Source organism: Sinohyriopsis cumingii, chromosome 6 (genome assembly GCF_028554795.1).
Source record: "Sinohyriopsis cumingii isolate HCF-2022 chromosome 6, ASM2855479v2, whole genome shotgun sequence".
Taxonomy (NCBI): domain Eukaryota; kingdom Metazoa; phylum Mollusca; class Bivalvia; order Unionida; family Unionidae; genus Sinohyriopsis; species Sinohyriopsis cumingii.
Genome location: NC_142966.1, coordinates 20,874,036 through 20,896,785, shown reverse-complemented (window position 1 = coordinate 20,896,785; position 22,750 = coordinate 20,874,036). Strand labels below are relative to the sequence as shown.

Genomic DNA, 22,750 nt, shown 5'->3' with positions numbered 1-22,750 from the left:
CTCCTTATGCATCTGGCAGTGACTGAGGAAATTTCACAGAGGTTTTCCACATAATGTGCTTGATGGTGTAGAGGGTGGTCTGTTCCTTCCTCTATTTATATTCTCTGCCTCTAGTTACCTTGTACATTCCCTGAAGTGGCCGATTAAGCCTCCCCAGTTATATGCAGAACAGTCTCAAGTGGGTATTATAACTTGAGCCAGGGGATACCTTCCAATCAATAGTTTTGAAGCCATTGAACAGAAAGACCAGCTTATGGTCACCATAGCTTTCCATGCTGACCTTTTCTCTGGTACATCAATAATAGGCTGCATTACTGTGCATGCTGGAAACTGTAGCCAAAAATTTCAGATATTCACTTTCTCCAGCAAAGGCTTTTCAGCAGAACTTCTACACATTCACCATGACATTGCACTGGAGTCCTCTAAGGTGTACTTAACTATACTAAAGACCTTTTAAAGGCTGCTCACTTGGAAGCCAAGAGCCTCTTAGGAGGACTTGGTCCCTCTGTGACTTAAGAGTTTAAGGGTCATCAACATAGATCATTCACAACTGTTCCTGGCCCATCACAATTGGCCACAAAACATTCTAATACCAATTGTCAGAAGGTGCACCCAGAAAATTCTTCAAACATGCATTCCCAGTTCAATGTACAACCTCAAATGAGAGGTCCTTCTCATCAGCCAGGTTCTAGACATTGATATCACTGAATAGCCTCAACGAAGAAGCTCTCCAACTCAACTTCCTTTCCAAGGAAAGGGGGGTGCACCACGGGGGATTCACACCCTCTCCTGCCATGCATATCTCTCCTGAAAGTCCCCAGGGGTGCTTGACTAGGCTTCTTTTCATAGGCTTGGTCAAGCATCACTGATGATGGTTGTGTCCATTCTGTTGTGAGTGAGGGTTACCTACTTCATTTTCTGGAGAAGGCCTATTTATCAGTCTAGGTTCCACTGGATCAGATAGATTGAACTCTGGCATTTCCAGCGGTGCTGTGGGTTAAAACATCATTGTCTGCTCGCCTTTACCTATTGAGAACCTTGACTGCAACTGAAGATCTGGATGTCTCTATGTGCATCCATTATAGTTTCTTCCTGTAAGATGGTAACCACACAGAGATTCTGTCAGCTCTAATTCAAATAACACTTTCATCATCATTGGTGAATAAATCGGGACACATTCCTGACTGGGGTCACCATGCATACACATAACCCCACTACTATTGGTTCTCCAATGTATCAGATTCCAGCTTGGGTTCTCTCTTAGAGGCAAGGGTGTAATTTTACAGGGTCATTGGACTTGGGATGAATCATCTCTCCACATCAACATCGTAGAAATTAAAACTGTATTTCTAGCACTGCAAGTGTGCATTGCCAGAGTTGATGTGTCATGGTCTTCTCTGACAACAATGTATGTCATGGTGTTATCTTCTGCATCAAGAAGGCACACATAACCCTTCTCTTTGCATAGAGGTCTGGAAAATCCTTTGCTGGGCCACCATGGAGAAAATTACCCTGAGTTAGCCACATTCCAAAGAAGAACATTTTGGTGGACAGTCTATTCAGGTCAGGCAAAATAATTCTTATGGACTGGACTCTTCACCATTGTATAACAGTCCATTTTCACACTGTAGAGAAAGCCCCTGGTGGACTCGTGTATGACCAGGCTAACAACAGACTTCCCTTTAACATCTTACCAGTCTCAGACCAGAGAGCATGGGTCAGTGGATGCATTCAGCATCCAATGGGATTATCTGTTCCTGTGCACCTTCCCACTGTTCCAACTCTCTTCTCCAATTCTGCAAGAAGTCCAACTGATTCTGCAAGTTATGCAAAAAATCAGAACTTCCGCTGCTGATATCATTCTCTTATCCCCTTTATTGTCCCAGCAATTGTGGTTCATCAGTCTTCTTCAGCCCAGGTCTCTACCTCACAGGAGGGATCTTTTGTTGCAACACAAGCTCCCTCCTACACAACAAACCACACATTCTCCATCTTCATGTTTGGTTCATCTCAAGTGATCTCTTTTCCAGAACAAGTTTGCTGGCAGGGTTGCCAGATGCAGCATTCAAGCCACTGCCAGGAGCATTTCAACATCCAAGGTCTGTGATACCAGGTGGATAATCTTTGTCATTGGTGCAGTAGGAAATGTGTTGATTCTGGCTGTCTCTATGTAGCTTCTTTTGCTGATTTCCTTTTGTCCCTTTTTGAGAGCAAAATTTATTCAGTATCAGCTCTCAAGGGCAATAAAGCTGGCTTTTCCAACACACTTAAATTCTCTTAGGGCTCAGCAGTTGGTTCAGATTTCACACCTTGCCACACATTAAGTATTTTGAGTGGCAGAGACTTGTTTCCTGCTCTCAGATGGAATGATGTTTTATGATCCTTAACCAAAACTCCATATGAAACCCTGAATGAGGCATCATTTCATGATTTCACACACAATACTGTGGTTTTATTGCTTTTTCATCTGCGAGAAGGTGCAGCAATGGTCATCCATAATCCGTTGACACTGGTTATCTCCAGTTTATTTGGAATTATGAATCCATATAAAGTCTCCATCGCCAGTAGAGATTCCCAGTCTCAGTCGAATCTGTGCTGGAGATGATCAAAATAGACTTTTATGCCCAGTTAGGGCTTAGCATTTCTATATAAATAAAATCCATGATGTTTGAATCAGCACTCTTGTTTATTTGAGTCTTCCCAACATACATTTTTTTACATGTGAACTCTCCCATTGTCATCAAGTCAAATAACTTTTATTTTTCTTCTAAAGTATTATTTCTTCATTTACGTGATGACATGTTAAAGTTTTGTTGTTGTTGTTGTTGTTGTTGTGGGGTTTAACGCCATTTTTCAGCACACGATAGGCTATACATGGCGGCCAGTATTAATGGTGGAGGAGGAACCCAGGAAAACCCCGGAAAGAACCACCGACCCTCGAGAAGCTACTGGCAAGCTTTCTCACATACCCACATTGGCTGAATCTTAGACTCGAACCACCGCAGACAGAGGTGAGATGGCAGTGATCCATAACGAAGAGCGCTTTAGACCACTCGCCTTAAAGTTTTGTAATGATTTATTCCTATGTGGCTAATCGTTGTTGTGGGGTTTAACGCCATTTTTCAGCACGATAGGCTATACATGGCGGCCAGTATTAATGGTGGAGGAAGAACCCGGAAAACCCCGGAAAGAACCACCGACCCACGAGAAGCTACTGGCAAGCTTTCTCACATGCCCACATTGGCTGAATCTTAGACTCGAACCGCCGCAGACAGAGGTGAGATGGCAGTGATCTGTAAGAAGAGCGCTTTAGACCACTCGGCCACTCGGGGCCCCAGGCTAATCGTACAATACTGCAATTTCATTTTGCACATGAAACATTTGTAAACGAAATGCCTTATACAGAAAGTGATACATGAACTGTCACGTGATTTTTTGGTCTGTCTGGTACTCTGTTTTGTTTAATGTTAATTGTTTTCTCTGTGTGTGTGTATTTGTGTGTTAATCCACAAAATCTTTTTAGGTTATCTGACCATCTTTTGATCTTGACAATTACGTCAGTCGTAATTGTCAATTTAAAAAAAAAAATATCCTGTATCTCTGCAAATCAGTATATCACAATAATATTGCAATATTTCATTCAGTATTGCATGATTTTCAATTCAATACTCACCTCTTGCCCTGGGTGGAATGAATTTAGATGGATGGACACTCCAACCCTTGTCTAAAGATGCAGTTAGTTGAACTTCTTCTAAAAGTATTTGGCAGTAATTTTCCTGCAGATGGCTGGATTGATGGACAAGCTGCGTGTAAGCACTTGCTTACAGACACATCCAGGTTGATTTCACTGAAACAGTATTTTGCAGTAATTTTCCAACAGGTTATAAAAGCTAGAGGAGATATTATTTTCATGCAGGAAAGGGTAACTTGAGTAACTTCATTAACAAAATGACAAATCTGCAGGCTGTCTGAGTTATGAATTCTGATTTCACATAGGTTAAGTATCATGTTTAATCCTGCACTAATGTGCTTCTGAAACTCTAATTTGGGTGAATTTCATGATCTGAAGTTCATTGTAAAAGTGCACACTTCCAGTATTATGAACAATGCCTGTCATGTGTTTTAATGGCATACTTCCAGTGTAATGAACTGTCTTATAATGTGTTTTAATGGCACACTTCCACTGTCAAGAACTATGTCATGTGCTTTAATGGCACACTTCCAGTGTCATGAACCATGTCTGTCATGTGTTTTAATGGCACACTTCCACCATCGTGAACTATGTCATGTGCTTTAATGGCACACTTCCAGTGTCATGAACTGTCATGTGTTTTAATGGCACACTTCCACTGTCATGAACTATGTATGTCATGTGTTTTAATGGCACACTTCCAGTGTCATTAACTATGTCATGTGCTTTAATGGCACACTTCCAGTGTCATGAACTATGTCTATCATGTGTTTTAATGGCACACTTCCAGTGTCAACTATGTCAGTCATGTGTTTTAATGGCACATTTTGCACATTATAGGCTGTATCATACCAATGAAATGGGGTGTAAGTGCCTTTCCCAAGGACACACAGGCAGCCAGTGCAGACTGACCAGTGTGGGTATTGAACCTGTATCCCTTGGATTACAAGTTTGATGATCATCCTACTGAGCTACTGCAGCCCTGTTCATAATATATTTAGCAACCTTAGTCTGTGTGTAGAGCTCTCCACTTTTGAGATATATTTTCCTTCCCTCTCCTGATTGGATCATATATAATGTCCATTTATGAGAATTAAATGTATTTAATCCACAAAGTTAATAGGTAAAAAAATATATCAAGCATCAATGATAGTAAATTCCAAGAAAATCATGATGTTCTTGACAGTGTTGGGACCAGCCATTGAATTTATGATGGGGTGGGAGGTTGGGATTTATTTAATAAAAAAGTGTCTGGCCCCAAGATAGTTTGAGAAATTAATCTTGCTCTGATTTATGCAGAAAAATAACTAATTATAGAAAGAAAATCCAAGCCCATCTCCCCCATTTCTTGCTGCTTTACGACCTGCTGCTTCATTGAAATTAAGACATGTGGTTAGTATATGTGAGATTTGATTGAAAAGAGAGGGGGTACACTAATTAAGGTGGGTATGGGTATTATCTTAAAATTTCGTATATAATATACATATTTCTGTTTAGAAAAAGTCAGTGTGAATGACAATTATATTAATATTACCTTGTTATCCTCACTGCCTGGTAGAGACAAAAATGATATGCCTTTTTGCTTTTGTCACTGTGAGCAGTTATATCATACCTGTCAACTCTCACACTGGGAGAGAAAAAACTCCATATTTTTGGGGTGCCTAACTCCAGATTTCATAATATCTCCCGATTTTTGCAGAGAACTCCTGATTATAAGATGTATGTCGATTTTCATTTCTCCTACAGTGGAACCTGTCTTGAAAGACCACCTCTTCTGCCAAAAACTATTGGTCTCTCAAGACAAGTGGTCTCTCATAACAGGTAATAAGACTATATAATCAGTAAATCTGTGCATGGAGATCCTGGTCTCTCAAAACAGGTGGTCTCTCATAGCAGAGGTCTCCCAAGACAGGTTTTACTGTATTAAAAAAATCTTGCTTTAAGTACCATAGATAAATTTCATTCAATCCAAAGAAGCCATGTTCTATTCTATCACATGTGAATATTGTTGGGACATAATAATTATCACATTACAAAGAATTTGCTTCTAAACTAAGTAGAATGTTAATAAACTTAACATTATTCATGTAAATTTATGAATTTTTTTTTATTACATCAACAACAGTACTAAAATAAAAAAATAAACCAGAACAAAAAATGAACCACAACAATAAAATTGTCAGCCATTAATTTCATTCCCAGGAATGACCACTGTGAATGCTGTAGCTTTATTCCCACCAAAGAAACTTGCATGAGTAAACACCTAGCATTACTGTACCTTGTATATGAACTTAAACTACCATCATTCAATTAAAAGAAGGAATGAAAATACGTACCACACAGCATATGTGTCATCAAAAAACTAATTCAGAATAAACATGTTTATATTAAGCAATGTTAAATGCCTTACGAGTGGACAGTAAGGAAAAAAGGTGGGTTATAAAACGAGGGGAAAATAGTTGCCAGATGTATGGTAGCTTGAGACTGCATAATTTGCATCATTAGTTGCAGCAAGATAGGGCATAGTTTATTTGCCAATGGTGCTTACATAGCATGCTGTAAAATATGATTTCTTTGAAATGTATTGGATGGCCAGTCCATTGCACAAGATAATTGTAATGAGGAGTAATTGTTAATTAGTCACATTAGCTTTCTTGTTTACTTTCGGCTAATCTTTAGCTATATTATCCAGTCTGGCCACAGCTGAACACAATATGAAAAGAGGGCATGTCCTGGGGAAAATAAGGCATGTCCTGGGGAAAATAAGGCATGTCACAGGGAAAAACGGCATGTTCTTTTGAGAATTTCATGCATGTTTTGTACCTGGAAGATTGACCAATATTTAGTGAAAATGAGGGTTAAAGAATGCTGTGAAAAATCTCCCGATTTTAGGTCCCAATCTCTTTTTATTCGGTCTGGACCCTACTTGGCTTTTGAAAAGATCAGAGTTATGAGTATATACTGAAAGTCAGTTTTAATATGCACATTTTGCATGGGAACCAAATCTACAAATTGTTATTCAGTTCAAGTGTATCAGATATTATGGGTGGATGGTAATTTTGTAAAAAAATATTTGTTGTGAATATGCTGAATTTATGTTTATTTTATCCTAGTTTGTGTAACTGTCTGCAATGCTGAATGCCTAAATTCAGAGAAAGGGTATCACAACATCAACAATGCTTTCCTGAGAAAATGTGTAATATTATAGATCATTTGGAAGCAGTAGCCAAAAATTCTTACAGGACTTGAAAAAATGTCAGGTTGCTACTCTAACTTTTGACTGAGAATTAGTAAGATTATAATGTTCTTTCTACAGTGTATTTGTTTTCAAAAACAACTTGTCCTTACCAAATCTTGAGCAAGCCATTCTCTTACGCTAAATTGGTTGTGTCCCATAAATTAAAAAAATTGGATTTTTAGTGAATATAGGTAAATAAACTGTCCCTTTGACAGCTTAACCAAGGTGTAACATTACCATTGATGTCAGGTAGAAGAGTGATATTTGGGAGCCCAACTTTGTAATCTGTGTTCACTCATATAATATTACAAAGTATGTGGGAATCTGTTAAAATGCGCATATTATACATTAAACTTGTATTCATTATCATAATTATGATGCAATATATTGTTCTTACATATACATGTTTTTCATTGTAGGTTGCATATAAGCTGTTCATGGAAGTGGGTTTGTTTGAAACATTCCGAATACCAGTTGGTCCATTTATTAGTTATTTTCATGCTTTAGAAATGGGCTACAGAGATAAACCATGTAAGTAAGTCTGTTTCAGCACCTCAAGATTGAAAGATATTGATGTGATGTTGCTCTGTCTATTTGTCTATATTTGGTAATTTCAAATAATTATTTAAGGCAGCAGCAGCTTAGCCATAGCTGCTGTTTAGCTGTCTTTTTTTGTGCTGAAAAAATATGCTGTCCATTTCATGTGCATGCATCATCCATTAGAGTGAAGAACTGTTAGTATGATGCATTTCCTCTTGCAACTCATCTTTTCCTGAGTATGTTCAAAACAAGCACAGATAGGATGTTAACGTTATCAGAACAGTGCCAAATTTACCAAAGAAAATTTGCCTATAGCAGTGTTTTTTAACCACAACTGTGGCCTGGTCTCTAAATTAATTTATCTATAATGTTGTTATATTATCTGTTTGTTTTTTTTCCAAATCTTTACGTGGTAACCTTTTCCCTCCAGTTTCAGTTCCTTCAAGGATTTGGGGTTACTTTGTGTACACCCACATGGGTCAGATACACTTACTATCAAAATCATTTTATATCTAGTTGCCAGTAGGTTATTGTGTGCAAAGAATTATGACAGCTTGCCCACTGGATGATACGTGTTGTTCAGTGTAGATTGACATGGCAAGAATCATGTTGTATACACTATCTATACAAGATATTTGATTCAACACATCAAATTTGTTCACATTCCTTTTGTATGTATGTATGCTTCGTTTATTCAAGAAAAGTTACATAAAACACTGTGAACTCTCTTTCTTACATGAAAAGACCGGTAAATTTATACTAATGTTTACTAGTCTCTAGATAACACAGGTGTACTCCAATCATGGTAGATACAAACAAGGTGAGTTATACGAGACAATATAAATATTTTAATTTATTTATTATATAAAGGAATATTGTTAACACAGTCACTGTGAAAGTGTGGTCACAAGAAGTCCAGACTGTATCAAATGTTCCAAATGAGCGAGAAAAAATTGTACATTTTGTAAGTCATGGTCTGCAGAAAGCTAGAATCTTACAGACTCCTGCCACACTTATCAGAGAAAGAAGAAATTTCTTTCTCCTTCATTGGAATTTTCCAGCTTCTCTTTTACTGAAAATAAGGGGTCTTCTGCCTGGAATACTTCTCCCAGCATGTAGCTACCACCCATTGTTAAGGAGATGCAGCAACCATGTAGCAGCATGTTGCTGCCTTCCATTCTGGAGGTACACTGCTCACCTCTTAGTGTGTCATTGCCTCCCATTGTGGAAGAGATGCACCACTTATACCATAGTGTGTCACTGCCTCCCTTGGAGGAGATGCATCATTTCATAGCATGTCACAGCCTTCCATTGAAGAGGAGATGCACTGCCACCTTCCTGTCAGAGGTAATGTGTCGGATTCCCCCTCTGGGAGAGATCAACACCACACCTTCCTTAGTTGTGCATCAGTTGATGATATTGTATCCTCTGATCATCACATGGGCCCCGAGTGGCCGAGTGGTCTAAAGCGCTCACCGTTCTGGATCACTGCCATCTCACCTGTGTCTGCATGGGTTCGAGTCCAAGGCTCAGCTAGCGTGGGTACGTGGGAAAGCCTGCCAGTAGTTTCTCGTGGGTCGGTGGTTCTTCCCTGGGTTTTCCCGGGTTCTTCCTCCACCAGTTATACTGGCTGCCATGTATAGCTTATCTTGTGCTGAAAAATGGCATTAAACCCTAGAACAACAACAACTGATCATCACACTATGGCCTAGAGGTATAGGGATAGGGTTTGGACCGATCTCCACCCTCTACCACCTAATTATGAACATTGGGAGTCTAACCATTGGGCTCAGACTAGTCTAGGGGCTCAGATCAGTATCCGCCCTTTCCTATTATCCCTTTGGGATGTGTGGACCTCCACCTCAGGGGCTTTGGTCGTGTATGGCCACTTGGGCTTTTGGATCTTGCCCTCATAACAGAGGTGATACTGCAGCTCATGTCCCACCATCACCTCATCACCAGGTGGAAACCATTTGGAAGGCTAGAGGCATAATTTCTTCTAAACTTGACAGATATTGTCATCTCTCTCATGGCACTCCTTCAGCTCATACTCACAATGTTGAAGTATGGACTTGGTGCAGAGTATTCCTATACCCTCTTCACTTCCATGGACTTAATGATGCCAACACACTCTCTAGCTCAGTGTTCTAGATGATGCTGTCTCTATTCTGGTAGACTCTAATGAATTTGACATGGAGGAAGCACCAGTGACTCATGCTCTTACACTGGCTCCTTCATCTCTGTTAGATGCGGAAGATGAGGTATGGTGTTTTGGCAAGGCAATAAAAGATGTATATTGTCTCTTGCATGTGCTCAAAACCTGCCACACAATCCAGAAAGATCCTTTCCAGTCTGGAAAAGATCTTGGGGTATCAACCTCAACCAGACCTCCTCTCCTCCTTCCTCATTCTTCTATGATTGAGGAAATTGCTCAGAGGTTTTTGATGGGTCAAAATATTAATCTCTGCCAAGGGTGGGCCATTCCCTCCACTATGATGCAATGCTTGGTCTCTTCTGCCAGCTATCAGGTATATTCCCCAAAGTGGCCCACAAAACCTCCCCAATTTGATGCTGGTGTGACCAAAGTGGGTATTTCAAGTGGAGCTGGGGCAAGCCTTTCAGTGAAAGACATTGAAGCTATGGAATAGAAAGTCTGACAGCTTGTCACCATAGCTTCACCTGCTGACCTCTTCTCAGCTGCTGCTTTTATTGTGCTGAGATAAGCATCCTTGAACCCAGCCACCCTTCAATGCGTGCTGGAAGCTGTGGCCAAGACATCTCGACATGCACTTTCTATTTCTTTGACTTTGATGATGGAACTTCTTAACATCTACTGTGACGTTGCTTTGGACTTCTCAAAGGTATTACTCGATCACAGTGATGACTTCCTTGGGGCTTCCCTGCTTGAAGCTGAGAGTCTGTTTGGAGGCCATATTCCTACCCTGAAATCTTGTTGGATCATAGATCCTTCACATCCATGCCTGGTCTATCACAGTCAGCCAGGAAATTTGTCACTGTGAATCACCCTTAAGGGTCTTTGTTTTGCCAAGTTCTTCAAGCAGACACAGCCCCAGTCCATTATGCAACCTCAAAATGGACCCCCTCATCCATCTGGCTCCCAGAAATTGAAAAACAGAAAGGAAGAAAACAGTTTTTTCAGCCCCCTTCTTTCTTTTACCCAAAGGAGGGGGTGGAGGACAGCCCTAGGGACTTGAGTCATCTCCTGCTGCATATCTCTCTTCCAGGCATTCACATTGGAGCTCACCTGGGCCTCTTGTTTGAGGCCTGGTCAAGCATCACAGATGATGGTTGTATTCTGGGAATACCAATTCTCCAGTATTTTGACGACTGATCCACAATGTTCAGATCCAGTCCCTTCATCAAGATCTGTACCGCTGTTGGTTTAAGACATTAAATTCGCTAAGGGCAAAGTAATTGGTTCGGATTTGCACCTTGCTGATCTTATTAAGTATTTTGAGCTGCAGAGACCTGTCTTGTACTCTCATACCCATAGATGGAATCTTGCTTGTGTTTCATGGGCATTAACCAAAGCCCCATCTATACCATTGAGTGAGGCTTCTTTTCAGGACCTCAGATTCTACTTGCCCTCACCTCAGTGCAGTGATGAAGTGAGATCCATGCCTTATCTACTGACATTGTCTTTCCCCAGTTTAATGGTAATTATGAGTCAGTTTCCCTTCTTTGTCAACCAAGAGTTGTTTTTAGCCAAAATCAATTACCTTCCATAACTACACTACCAGTAGAAGTCCCCAATCTCATTTGAATCTGTGCTGTAGATGATGCAGATAGTCTTTTTTATGTCTCATGGGGGCATTATGTGTCTGTTTCTATCTAAAGGCATCCAGAGGAAAAAGAAGGGGTAGGAAGTTTTTTTCTCCCTCTCAAGGGCTCCATCAACATTTCAGCTGCCACCGTTTCACGATGGATTGTGACCATGATCAGATGAACATACCAGTCCAGGGGTCAAGATGGACTTGAATGTTAGGGAGAAGTGACTTCTCGTTTTGGACAGAACAGGGAGAAGTGAGAGCTGAACAGGGAGAAGAGGGGGCAAACCAAGACACAAAATATATATGCACATGTGTTGTTATCATTTTATCATTTTCTTATTTGAATTATGCCCTCTATTTCCCAATATACATATTTACATTTAACATTGGTTTTAAGCAATAATTTATTTTCAAGTAGAAAATTATTTGAATTTGTCTATATTATAAACACATTTGGTGCACATTTCAAAACTATCATATTCATATGCAGTGTATTTTGGAAATATGTCTTAAAAAGAGAACAACAGAAGTAATGAATTTTAACTGAGTAAATAGATTACAGTAATGTCATTGCCAGTTAGTACAAGTGCTTAATCAACTACCCTACTCGTTAACCCCTGGCACCGAGTTTACATGGCAGGAGGTAGTAGCCGAGCTCTGTAGCGTCAAGGTCATGTATGATACACTACCGTGGGTGTTATTATAGAAGGGTAGACAGATGTATTTTTACAATGATAACAAATAGTCTGGAAGTTCTAGTTGCACTACAGGGGGCCCCGAGTGGTCTAAAGCGCTCTTCGTTACGGATCACTGCCATCTCACCTCTGTCTGCGGCGGTTCGAGTCTAAGATTCAGCCAATGTGGGCATGTGAGAAAGCTTGCCAGTAGCTTCTAGTGGGTCGGTGGTTCTTTCCGGGGTTTTCCGGGTTCTTCCTCCACCATTAATACTGGCCGCCATGTATAGCCTATCGTGTGCTGAAAAATGGCGTTAAACCCCACAACAACAACAACAACAACTAGTTGCACTACAAAATACAGAGGGAAAAAACCTCATTTTTTGACCCGATTTTTTTTTCCACCCAAATTTGCCCATTGATGGAATCCGATTTAGTGTCCTGAGTTTAAACTTTTTGGTCTCAGATCTAAGGTAGACTGGTATGAACTGCAAACAGGCAGATGAACCTTTGCAAAAGGTAGGATGGGCATTTGGAATAAAGAGTTGTCTTGATACGAAAATATTGCGTTTGTAAAGCACAACAAAATTTTTAAAAAAAGAACTCCAACTTGTACCCTTCTGCTCATGCGCACGTGAAATAGCCAATGAAAAACGATGTTTCTAACACAACTAGGCATTAGGTTATTGGAAAATCACCTGGAAGTTGATGTATAGGATGTATTCAGAAATAGCCCACAACATATGTTTCCTACTCGCATTTAAGGCAAAAACAACAAAAACCTCCAGGGGTTAATGAGTTAATCAAGAGTTTTCTTTTCACTTTCACAAATTAAAAAAATAGGAGTTGAAAAGATTTCTAAACTTGTTTGAAACAACCCCTGTGTTATGTACATGAGAGCAATAGCATACGTCTTTCAGAGCATTCTGTTTGGCCTAATTTCTTTGTTGCCTATAAAACTTAACCCTAACTCTTCATAGACAACACACTAAAGAATTAAAAGTCAGTAGGCCTATATGAATGAACTAAACCCTTTCTTCAACCAAATCATTTTAGCCAAACTGGCAAGTGCATCTAATTTTAGCAAGAGGGGTTTTCTTAATGTAACCATTCATTTTATATCTTCATTATAACAGTCAATTGATAGGGTTGCAAATATAAGGTTTTATTATTTGTCTACTTACTTTGTGTAACATTAGGCATTGGTTAAGTAGTATTTGCTTTGCTGTTTGTTTGGGAATTATTTTCATAATTTCAAAAAAATGAATAAACTCAGAATGTAACCTCATCTTTACAGTGTCTCTCGAAGTCCACATTGTCTCGTATGTTTCTGACCTACATAATAGCTTTTAAAGCTAAATCTTCAGTAACGTAATATTTGGATGACTCTTTCTATGAATTACATATTTTCATGAATATATTTGCCCGATGGTTTATGAAAAGAGACGATCTAATAAAGCAGTACTTCCCAGACTCGGCAATGTTTGCCATTATATCTCCATGACAGGATCACTTATGGTTCCAAACTGATTTTTATGAAGAAAGTAATGTACATGTGATAGTTAAAATATTAATGTTACTAATTCTGTTCTCAAAAGACAAATTGCTTTTTCCATAAGTTTAAGTTTCAAAACATTATCAAAGGATAACTTGCAGAAATCAGGCAGTGATAGTTACTATTATAATTTACTCAGGAAAGGGTTAATAGTCAATCAGCTATCAAAACACATGCCTGTGAATGTGCAAGAGTTTGTTTGTCAGTGCAATTGATATGAACACCAACTATTTGATGGGTTGAAGCCTACATTTTGCCTTGAGCAAAAATGTAACACTGGAACTAGCTTGGACAAGGCGAGGGAACATCTCAAAACGGATGGTAATTCAATGTTACTCTAAAAAATAATAACAGGTCAAAGTTATTTTCTCTTTCCTAACAGAAGAAGGCAAAGTTTACATTTTTTAGGCGACTTAGTCATCCACTTCGCCTGATAGTGTGATCCCTGCCAGTCTCTTATTGATCAAGGTATTTCCTTCATGAAACTTAAAGTCCATGAGGTTCGAGCCATTGGTAATCCTGGGCCTACCTTAAAAATTCCTCCTTGGAGAACATCATGAAGGCAGCATTTTGATGTTCCCATGCTACCTTTTCCTCCTTTTACCTTACCTCTATTTGTTATCACAACAAAGCATGGGCATTTTTTCTCTGGTACCCATTATTATGGCACAACGTGTGTCCCCAAGAAATACCAACATTTCATAACATGGACCTCTCCACCAATGGTGAGTACTTTACATTTTTTTTTTTTTTTTATATCAGTTTAATGGAGAATCGGCCACCCTACCTTACTGACAAATTCAGCTGAACAATAACTATGGTAAGTTATTGCTGCTATTAAAATGTAGGTTTCTGAGGGGTAAAACTAATTTTAATTATGCAATACTTACCCATACATATCGTCAAATGCCCTCTTCCATCCCAGCTCTGATATCCTGATGTAATAGTTGTCAATGAGAAAGATGAATTGTCCTTTGTACTGTAGACCATATACCTCAACCAATTTTAGTAGAATGCTTCAACTTGGGTAAAAAAAGAAATTTATTGTTTAGGTGTTCACAAGATCAGATGTCAAGGTCACATAAGAAAGGAAATGGTTTTCTCACAATGACTTACGTCTTAGGCCCCGTACCTGATCTAAACCTTTTGAATGGCTTGTAAGGAAGACACAGGATGATAGAGTTTGTCAAATGATGCAAAAATACCATCATAGCAAATTGTTTCTATACATTAAGCTTCATTGTATATCAGATGCTGTGACCAAACTGTGTGGATAGTTTTGCATCTTGGACAGAGTACTAATTTTGGGGTGAAAAATGTAAAGGTCAAAATCACTGTGACACAAACAGGGGATTAAATTCATGTTTCATACCTTTAATTACAAACAACATATTAACTTAAAACAACTTAAAGATAACTTGATGTTATTGCACAGAATTAAGGTGCAAATATTGGGATAGCTGAAATATCAGTGTGACAATGATTCAAAGAAGGAAACTTGTATTCAGCAGCATCTCCTTTCAACAAATTAAATAAATGGTTTGTCTTTATGGCAAAGAAAGAACCTATGATATATAGGGTTTAAAGGTAATGTCCACATTGACCATCAGTCACTTTTTCTCTAGAATTGGGCATGCCCAGCAAATGCTTACATAAAAGACTGTTAAACATGGGGAGAATGAATATCGTCCCTTTCCAAAACAATTGTTTCTAGACAGTGAATTCTACCCATGTGGTGCAGTTAGTTAAAGAAAGACATGAGTTGGTTCTTTGTGGACTGACGTCTCTGTATGAAAGGTTAAATGTTAACTGAACATGTTTTCTTTGAGTACATGTAATTGAACCTTATTTTGAAAAATATTATGATGAATATAAATTCAGAGGTACCCATCATCCTGAAATTGACATGAATGTCCGGAGTTGCTGAGCCTGTTAATGAATCACCACCATATAAAAAAATTGTTTTTTCATAAAAAAAATAAACCGAAAGTCAAGTTTGGCAGAAGTTGAAGCCATATGCGAGTATTTTTTGTCCTTTCATGTTTTTTCGGGTAATTTGTAACATAAGTTTCTGGCATACAACTAGAGTGTCTTTTCTGTTTTTGTGCTAATTTGTGATATAAGACCAGTTTCTGGCATATTATAATCAGAACAGTTTGTTTCATTCCTTCCCAGTCTTTTCCGGTAATTTGTATCAGATGATCAATTTCGCACCATTATTTGGAATGCTTCATTTCGCTTGATAGTATTTTTGCATGATGTACTATGTTTTCTTTTTTTTTTTCTTTGTTTAAAAATCAAATTAGATTTCTGCAACATTCGTGTTTACTTGCAAACTATAATAGTCAGTGTTTCTGTAAATCTTTTCTGTTTGCCTTGACTTTAAAATGTTGGACAGTGGTTTTAAGCCCATCCTGAAAGCTATATGGAATAAAAATTTAATTAAAATCATCATTTAAAAAACAAAACATGTCCTTCGTGTTTTAAAATTTTAAAAAATCTGTCAAAAAATATTGAGAGCTAAGGATGGAGCCATGCAGTGTGATAAACAGGGATCTGACCTTTGCCATGTGGAATTAATTTTGGTAAAAGGAACTTTTGGCAAAGCTGAAAAGAGCCCGTAGTAGTTTGGAGGAGAATTACAAGAATACACAGAGCTGTGTACAGTAAACAGTGTTATATAACTACACATATACCTGTTTTGTAATGTTTTTGAATGATTTTATCATTCTTCTGGCTTCCATGTGGAATTTGTATTGGCAGCAATATGTGTCACAAATTTTTCGTTACAGAATCACACATTTTTACCCATTTGTCCCTAATTTTCCTGGTTGGCAAATGGCATCTCTGTTAATATAAAGGTCAGACAGCAAAAAAGAAGTATTAGTGTATAAGAATAAGTTACACTGTGGATACAATTGATTTTTGAAAATGGATATGAAAAGAAAAACTCACTGTATAACATTTTAGAAAGATTTCTAAAAATAGAAAAAAACATTTGTTTCTTTATATATTCTGAAGATATTACATCAAGTACAAAATTAAAAACTGTCTTTATTATGATTGGTTGTGACATGAAAAATAATAAATTCCTTTGAAGTCTGGAGAGTTACCTTTTGACACCTGTGAACATCTGACAACAGTGCACAACATATAGTATATCAGTGTGTATCAGACTAGATAACATGAGACAGTGAAGTAATTGCTTAACTGCATATGTTATTTATACATTTCTAAGCAGGCATGATAAAATGTCTGGAATTCAGGCATCATTGTGTTTGGTTTCTGCATTAAAGTAACAAGAGGAACTGTAAGAGTTACATTCCTTTAGAATGTATCAAATAATTAATATAAAAGAATGAGCCAAACCAAGATTCTGTTGCATAAAACGTGAATATCAACGGAAAGGTACTGTCATCTTGCCAGGTAAAGACATTATATGATTGAAGTTTCAGATTAGATCAGATTATCTGGAACATAATCATACCTGTTACATGTCCACTTTAAGTCACTCTTCCCATAAGGTTTTGTATCTCTGTGACACTTCATTAAGATGGAGTCTATTTTGCCATGAAATCTTCAAGAGAAAATGGAGGACAATATATGTTTAGTATTGTATTTAAAGAGATGCTTGGAGGGGGGGGGGCAATAACTGTAGATCATGGCCTTAAGAGTTGAGATTTTTCCTAACATTTTGACTTCAACATGGCATGAAATAGTAGATAATAGTTATCAGAAACAATCTCGTCATCAGGCAATGACTTTTGTAGGTATACATACATATATATATATATATATATATATATATATATATATATATATATATATATATATATATATATATATATATATATATATTCAACCCCTTAACTGCATTATTCAGATTTGTTGGAAAAGAACAAACTACAACTTACAAGCAAGTGCAGGCATTTAGGTAGTGAAGAACTTGACTTTTTTGTCATCAAGGACACACAAATAATTCCATTACTTTGACTATTCATTTATCAATGATGGATGTTGTCAGTCAGAATAGTCCTTGATTTCAAGTGATGAAACATTTCCTGATAGGCTTATTTTTGGAAGGCCTTTTTTAATGCATATAGGCAGTTGATCTAAATAACAGTGTTTATACTGTTATTAGGACCATGTCTAAACAACAGTGTTTGCACTATTATTAGGCCCATGTCTCAACAACAGTGTTTGTACTGTTATTAGGACCATGTCTAAACAACAGTGTTTATACTGTTATTAGGACCATGTCTAAACAACACTGTTTATACTGTTATTAGGACCATGTCTAAATGACACTGTTTATACTGTTATTAGGACCATGTCTAAGCAACAGTGTTTATACTGTTGTTAGGACCATGTCTCAAGAACAGTGTTTGTACTCTTATTAGGACCATGTCTAAACAACAGTGTTTATACTGTTATTAGGCCCATGTCTAAACAACAGTGTTTATACTGTTATTAGGACCATGTCTAAACAACAGTGTTTATACTGTTATTAGGACCCTGTCTAAACAACAGTGTTTATACTATTATTAGGCCCATGTTTCAAGAACAGTGTTTGTACTGTTATTAGGACCATGTCTAAACAACAGTGTTTATACTGTTATTAGGACCATGTCTAAACAACAGTGTTTATACTGTTATTAGGACCATGTCTAAACAACAGTATTTGTACTGTTATTATGACCATGTCTAAACAACAGTGTTTATACTGTTATCAGGACTAAATATGAATAGCTACCCATATAAAGCTCCTTTTGAAATGTCCCTTCATTCTGGTTCATTTTAAAATTGATAATAATTTAGACCTTTGGATAATCATTTTGGTCATATAAAACTAGTAAAACTTGCATATGATCATTTCATCTTTGAAGCAGCTAAACACATATAAATTTAAGATATTTTTGGTTCCTTTGAAATGTCTTTTATGTCTGTTTAATTTATAAACAGATACTAATGTAGACCCTCTGCAGAATATATTTTGTCGTACATAAGTAAAAACTTGCATAATCTGATTCCATTTATGTAGAAAAATAGACATGAAAATCTTTTCCTGTTAATATTGTGCATAATTAATTATATTTTGACACAAGTCTTAACACATTAACCCCTGGAGCTTTTTTGTCATTTTTGCCTGAAAATCGAGTAGGAAACACATTTTGAAAGCTATTTCTGAATAGACTCGAAAACACCAAATCCCCAGTCATCTTTCAATAACATACTGCCTAGTTGTGTTAGAAACATCGTTTTTCATTGGCTATTTGACTTGCGCATGAGCAGAAGGGTAAAAGTTGGTCTTTTTTTTTTTGCTAAATGGAGCCATTATTTTTGTATGGAGACCACTCTTTATTCCAAATGCCCATCTTATCCTATTTTTTGCAAAGGCTCATCTGTCTGTTTGCAGTTCATGCTGGTTTGCCTTAGATCTGAGACCAAAAATTCTAAAATCCAAACACAAAATCGGATTCCAACCACGGGCGAATTTTGTGTAAAAGAAAGTTTGCTCCAAAAACTGAGGATTTTCTATCTGTATTTTGTAGTGCAACTAGATATTCCATATTATTTGGTATCATTGTAGAGCTACATCTGTCTACCTTTCTATAATACCACCCACTTTAGTGTATCATGCATGACCATGCCGCTACAGAGCTCGGTAGTAGGCTACTACCTCCTCCCCTGTAAAGTCGTCGCTAGGGGTTAATGTGTTAAAGAATGTCCCTATATACATGTATTTGAATGTGTCCATAGTTGCACCTACTGTTTGTATGCTGACAAAACATAATGCTGTTTGCATGTTGACATAAAATAAAAAATGTTTGGGAAAATAATTTTTCCTATATATATTCACATTGTTGACTTGACAGTTTGTCTTCATCAAACTGGATAAACATTAAGGTTTGCATTGTGCAGTTTTGCCCTTTGTGTATATCTTTTTTGTCACTAAATTAGAAATTAGAGCTACCTATTGACTTCCTGTATCAGGTTCTTTTACATATAATTGAGATTTTATTGGCCTTGATACACTTTTAACTGCAAATTCTGTGAATTAAAGATAAGAACTTTGGATAGTGCATTGGTAATACATTTGCTTTGCACCATCTGGTGTCCATGGATCAAGCTCTAGTGCCAGTGAATGTGTTTGCAGGATAAGTGGTTTTCTCAGATATATCCACGTCTTTTTTCCATTTCAAAGGCCACTTGACCCCACCACCTCAATATCAGTTATAAAAATTTATTGGTAAAAGTTGTTCGCTTTTACCATCAAAAGGAAATATATAGCTTGATTGAAATTTTCAAATTCCTTACAAAGAAATTAATATAAACTGTGCAGGAAGATTGGTAGATGCCTCATTTACTAGTTTATTTGCTGTGCTGACTCTGTTACTGTATACATGTATTTGTCATATGATTGTCTTTTCTTTTCCAGATCACAACAGGGTACATGCAACAGACGTATTGCATGGTGTATATTATCTAACTACCCAGCCTGTTCCTGGCTTTACACAAATCAACACAGGAGACATATTCTCTCGACAAGGATCCTCAAGTGAATCGGGTGAGTTGGTGCACTGTCAGCGGTGGGATGATGTAAGATCCTCACTTCTTACGGTGTTTTGGTTATTGTTATCTAGGAGAAGATCGACCTTAGTATTATTACCCGGATCAAGTAAACAATGAAATAAAATATCAAATTAATGGATGGATTAACAAAGATTTGAGCAGAGATACAGAATAGAACAACATGAGCCCCTGTATGTAAAATATAAGTTTAATCAATTACATAAATTGAAATGGAGCATGACATTTGAATGATCCACTTTCTCTTAGAAACAGAGTTACAAAATTTATGTGAAATTCAATTGGCCCTTTTGTTGTACAAAAAACAAACAAATTTCATCATATAATCGAGTGACTGATCAAACTGAGATTGCCGGCATGTCAGCATAACCTGGTTGCTTCTGGTCCTTTCCAAGTAATGTTTTTTTTATTGGTTGGTGATGCCATATATATTTTCCTTCTCTCTCTCAATCTCTAGCCTCTTCAGGTCATCAACCATCTTGGTTGTAGCCTGCTCTGTTCCACTATGCAGTACAGGTATGGAGTTACATTTTTCCCCCATCAAATAAAACATAAATACATGTCAGAATTTTCACATCTTGGATCAAGCAATGATTCCACTATTTCTGCATCAGATATTGACTTATCATAATTCAACGTAACAAAGCTATAAAATAAAATATGAAAATAATAAGGTGAATGGTATAACAATTTAATGAACTGTATCACAGTATTCAACAATTACAGGACAAGTTTTCAAAGCAATTTCTCTCAATCATTTCAAAGATCTATTCAAATTGCCAGTTATTTCATCACACAAAATTAAAGGTGAGAGTCTTTCTTCCCATGCCTCTTCTATATTACTCATCTACAACTTCCACCTTGTAGCCCAATATGGTACTTCCGGTACCCTTGTTGTAGCTCTCTGGCCTTGCACCTTCGCACTACTGCCTATTCTCCTGGCCCTGTGATTTCACACAACTGCCAATTTCCATGTGCTCTCCACGTCTTCTCCTCTCTCTGCTCTTCAGGTAGCGCTCTATCCCACCTAGAAAGCTTCATGTGGACTAAAAGGGACGTCCAGTTTTGTCTCCTTCCTCAATCACACAAGAATTAACACACTCTCATAGACCTTTCAGCAGCGTAGTGACAGTTAAATCATTAGGTCAACTCATACACTCACATCTAAATATTCCACACACAGTAGTTCTATAATAAAAGCTATAACAACAACAATAATATCACGACTTCTGATACATGCACACATATCCCTAATTCTCGGTATAGTAAACTATCAACATCAGCAATATTCTACGCATTTCCTACCTTATCAATTATAAAAGACATATACAAATATAAAATGCCTAATTATATGTGCAGAAGGCCAACAAAGCCTAACTCTGCATAATCCACAACTATACAAATAAAAACAGGTACATGTTCTAACACAACTCACTATTAAATTAACTTATGTACCACGATGCAACATCATAGCAGATTACACCATCCATTTTGATTCTATCCTAACAACCCACATATGTTAATCTTGAATATTAATTAGTTGTGGGCTACATTATGACATATTGATAATTCAGCTATACATAAAAGATTAAATTTCAACTAAATTAAATGCACACAATTATGTATAAATCTTACAACACCTATTTAGGAAAGTGAGACAGATTCGGGCGAAGATATCCTACCTCAGAAGCTGTTGTTCCCAATCTCATCTGAAATTCCTAGAACTCCTTTTTTTGCTCTTTTTTATGACTACACGATTGCTTTCGAAGTAGTATTATGTTTCTTTAGTCACATCAAAACCTATACTGATCATTTCTAAATGAATGTAACAGAATAATGTCTAGCTGCATGAGATACCTGTCCAAAATTTGACTATCTTAGCATTCATGCAAACCATTACGCTTTTGGCATAATCAGTTTGTTTTTTTTCCCCACTAAATTATGCCTTACGCATAAATGTATTCGGATTATGATTTTTCAGTATATTCCCCTCCCCCCAAAAATTAATTTGTTCTCTTATTTTTATTAACATCCCATTAATCCCACAGACCGTATTCTAGAAAAGACGGCTTCTGTGTAACTACGGCATAAGAGTACGCTTGTCCATAGACTTGCATGCACTTTCCTAACAGCATTATGTTCTATTTATAGCAGCTGCCCTATTTCCAAGAAACACGCTGGTTTCTCTTTCAAACTTTTGACCTCAGTTTCTATTTATAGCAGCTGTATGGCTTACTTAGGAGAGAACAGACGGGTTTTCTAACTTTTAATCTTTGCTCACAGATTCTTTGTTCTAATTCATATCTGGTACAGAACCAGTCTGTAGGTATTTGACGCTAAAAGTCAGGTCATATTTATTCTAGTTGATGTGTGTGTTAGAGCAAAAATATTTATCAAATAATATCACAGATGGATTAGGAAAAGATGAAAAATCTATTCAGAGATGAATACATGAATTACACAATACAGGCAGCTTCACGCCCCTTGCAGGCTGTGTGGAAAGGATTTTAATATTACTAAGGTAACTTCTTTTCTACAGCAGAACTACATTGTGGACACAAATCTTATAAATGCAGAGGCTTTATGTACTGAGTTCTTAAGAGAACACGGACTACCCGTAGCGGTAGAAGACTGCATTGGTCATTTGTTGAAATGGATGTTTCCCGATTC

General features: G+C 37.3%; 1 protein-coding gene across 2 annotated transcripts in view; it reads left to right on the top strand.

Annotated features, from left to right (window-relative positions):
- Positions 1–22,750, top strand: part of LOC149796471 (cGMP-inhibited 3',5'-cyclic phosphodiesterase 3A-like) — a 259,042-nt gene that overhangs the window by 136,864 nt on the left and 99,428 nt on the right. For both annotated transcript variants that reach the window (XM_089961176.1, XM_089961177.1), the window contains exons 5-6: positions 7,349–7,460; positions 19,929–20,057. In XM_089961176.1, coding sequence (XP_089817302.1) covers positions 7,349–7,460; positions 19,929–20,057 — 241 coding nt within the window. The remainder of the gene's footprint in view (positions 1–7,348; positions 7,461–19,928; positions 20,058–22,750) is intronic.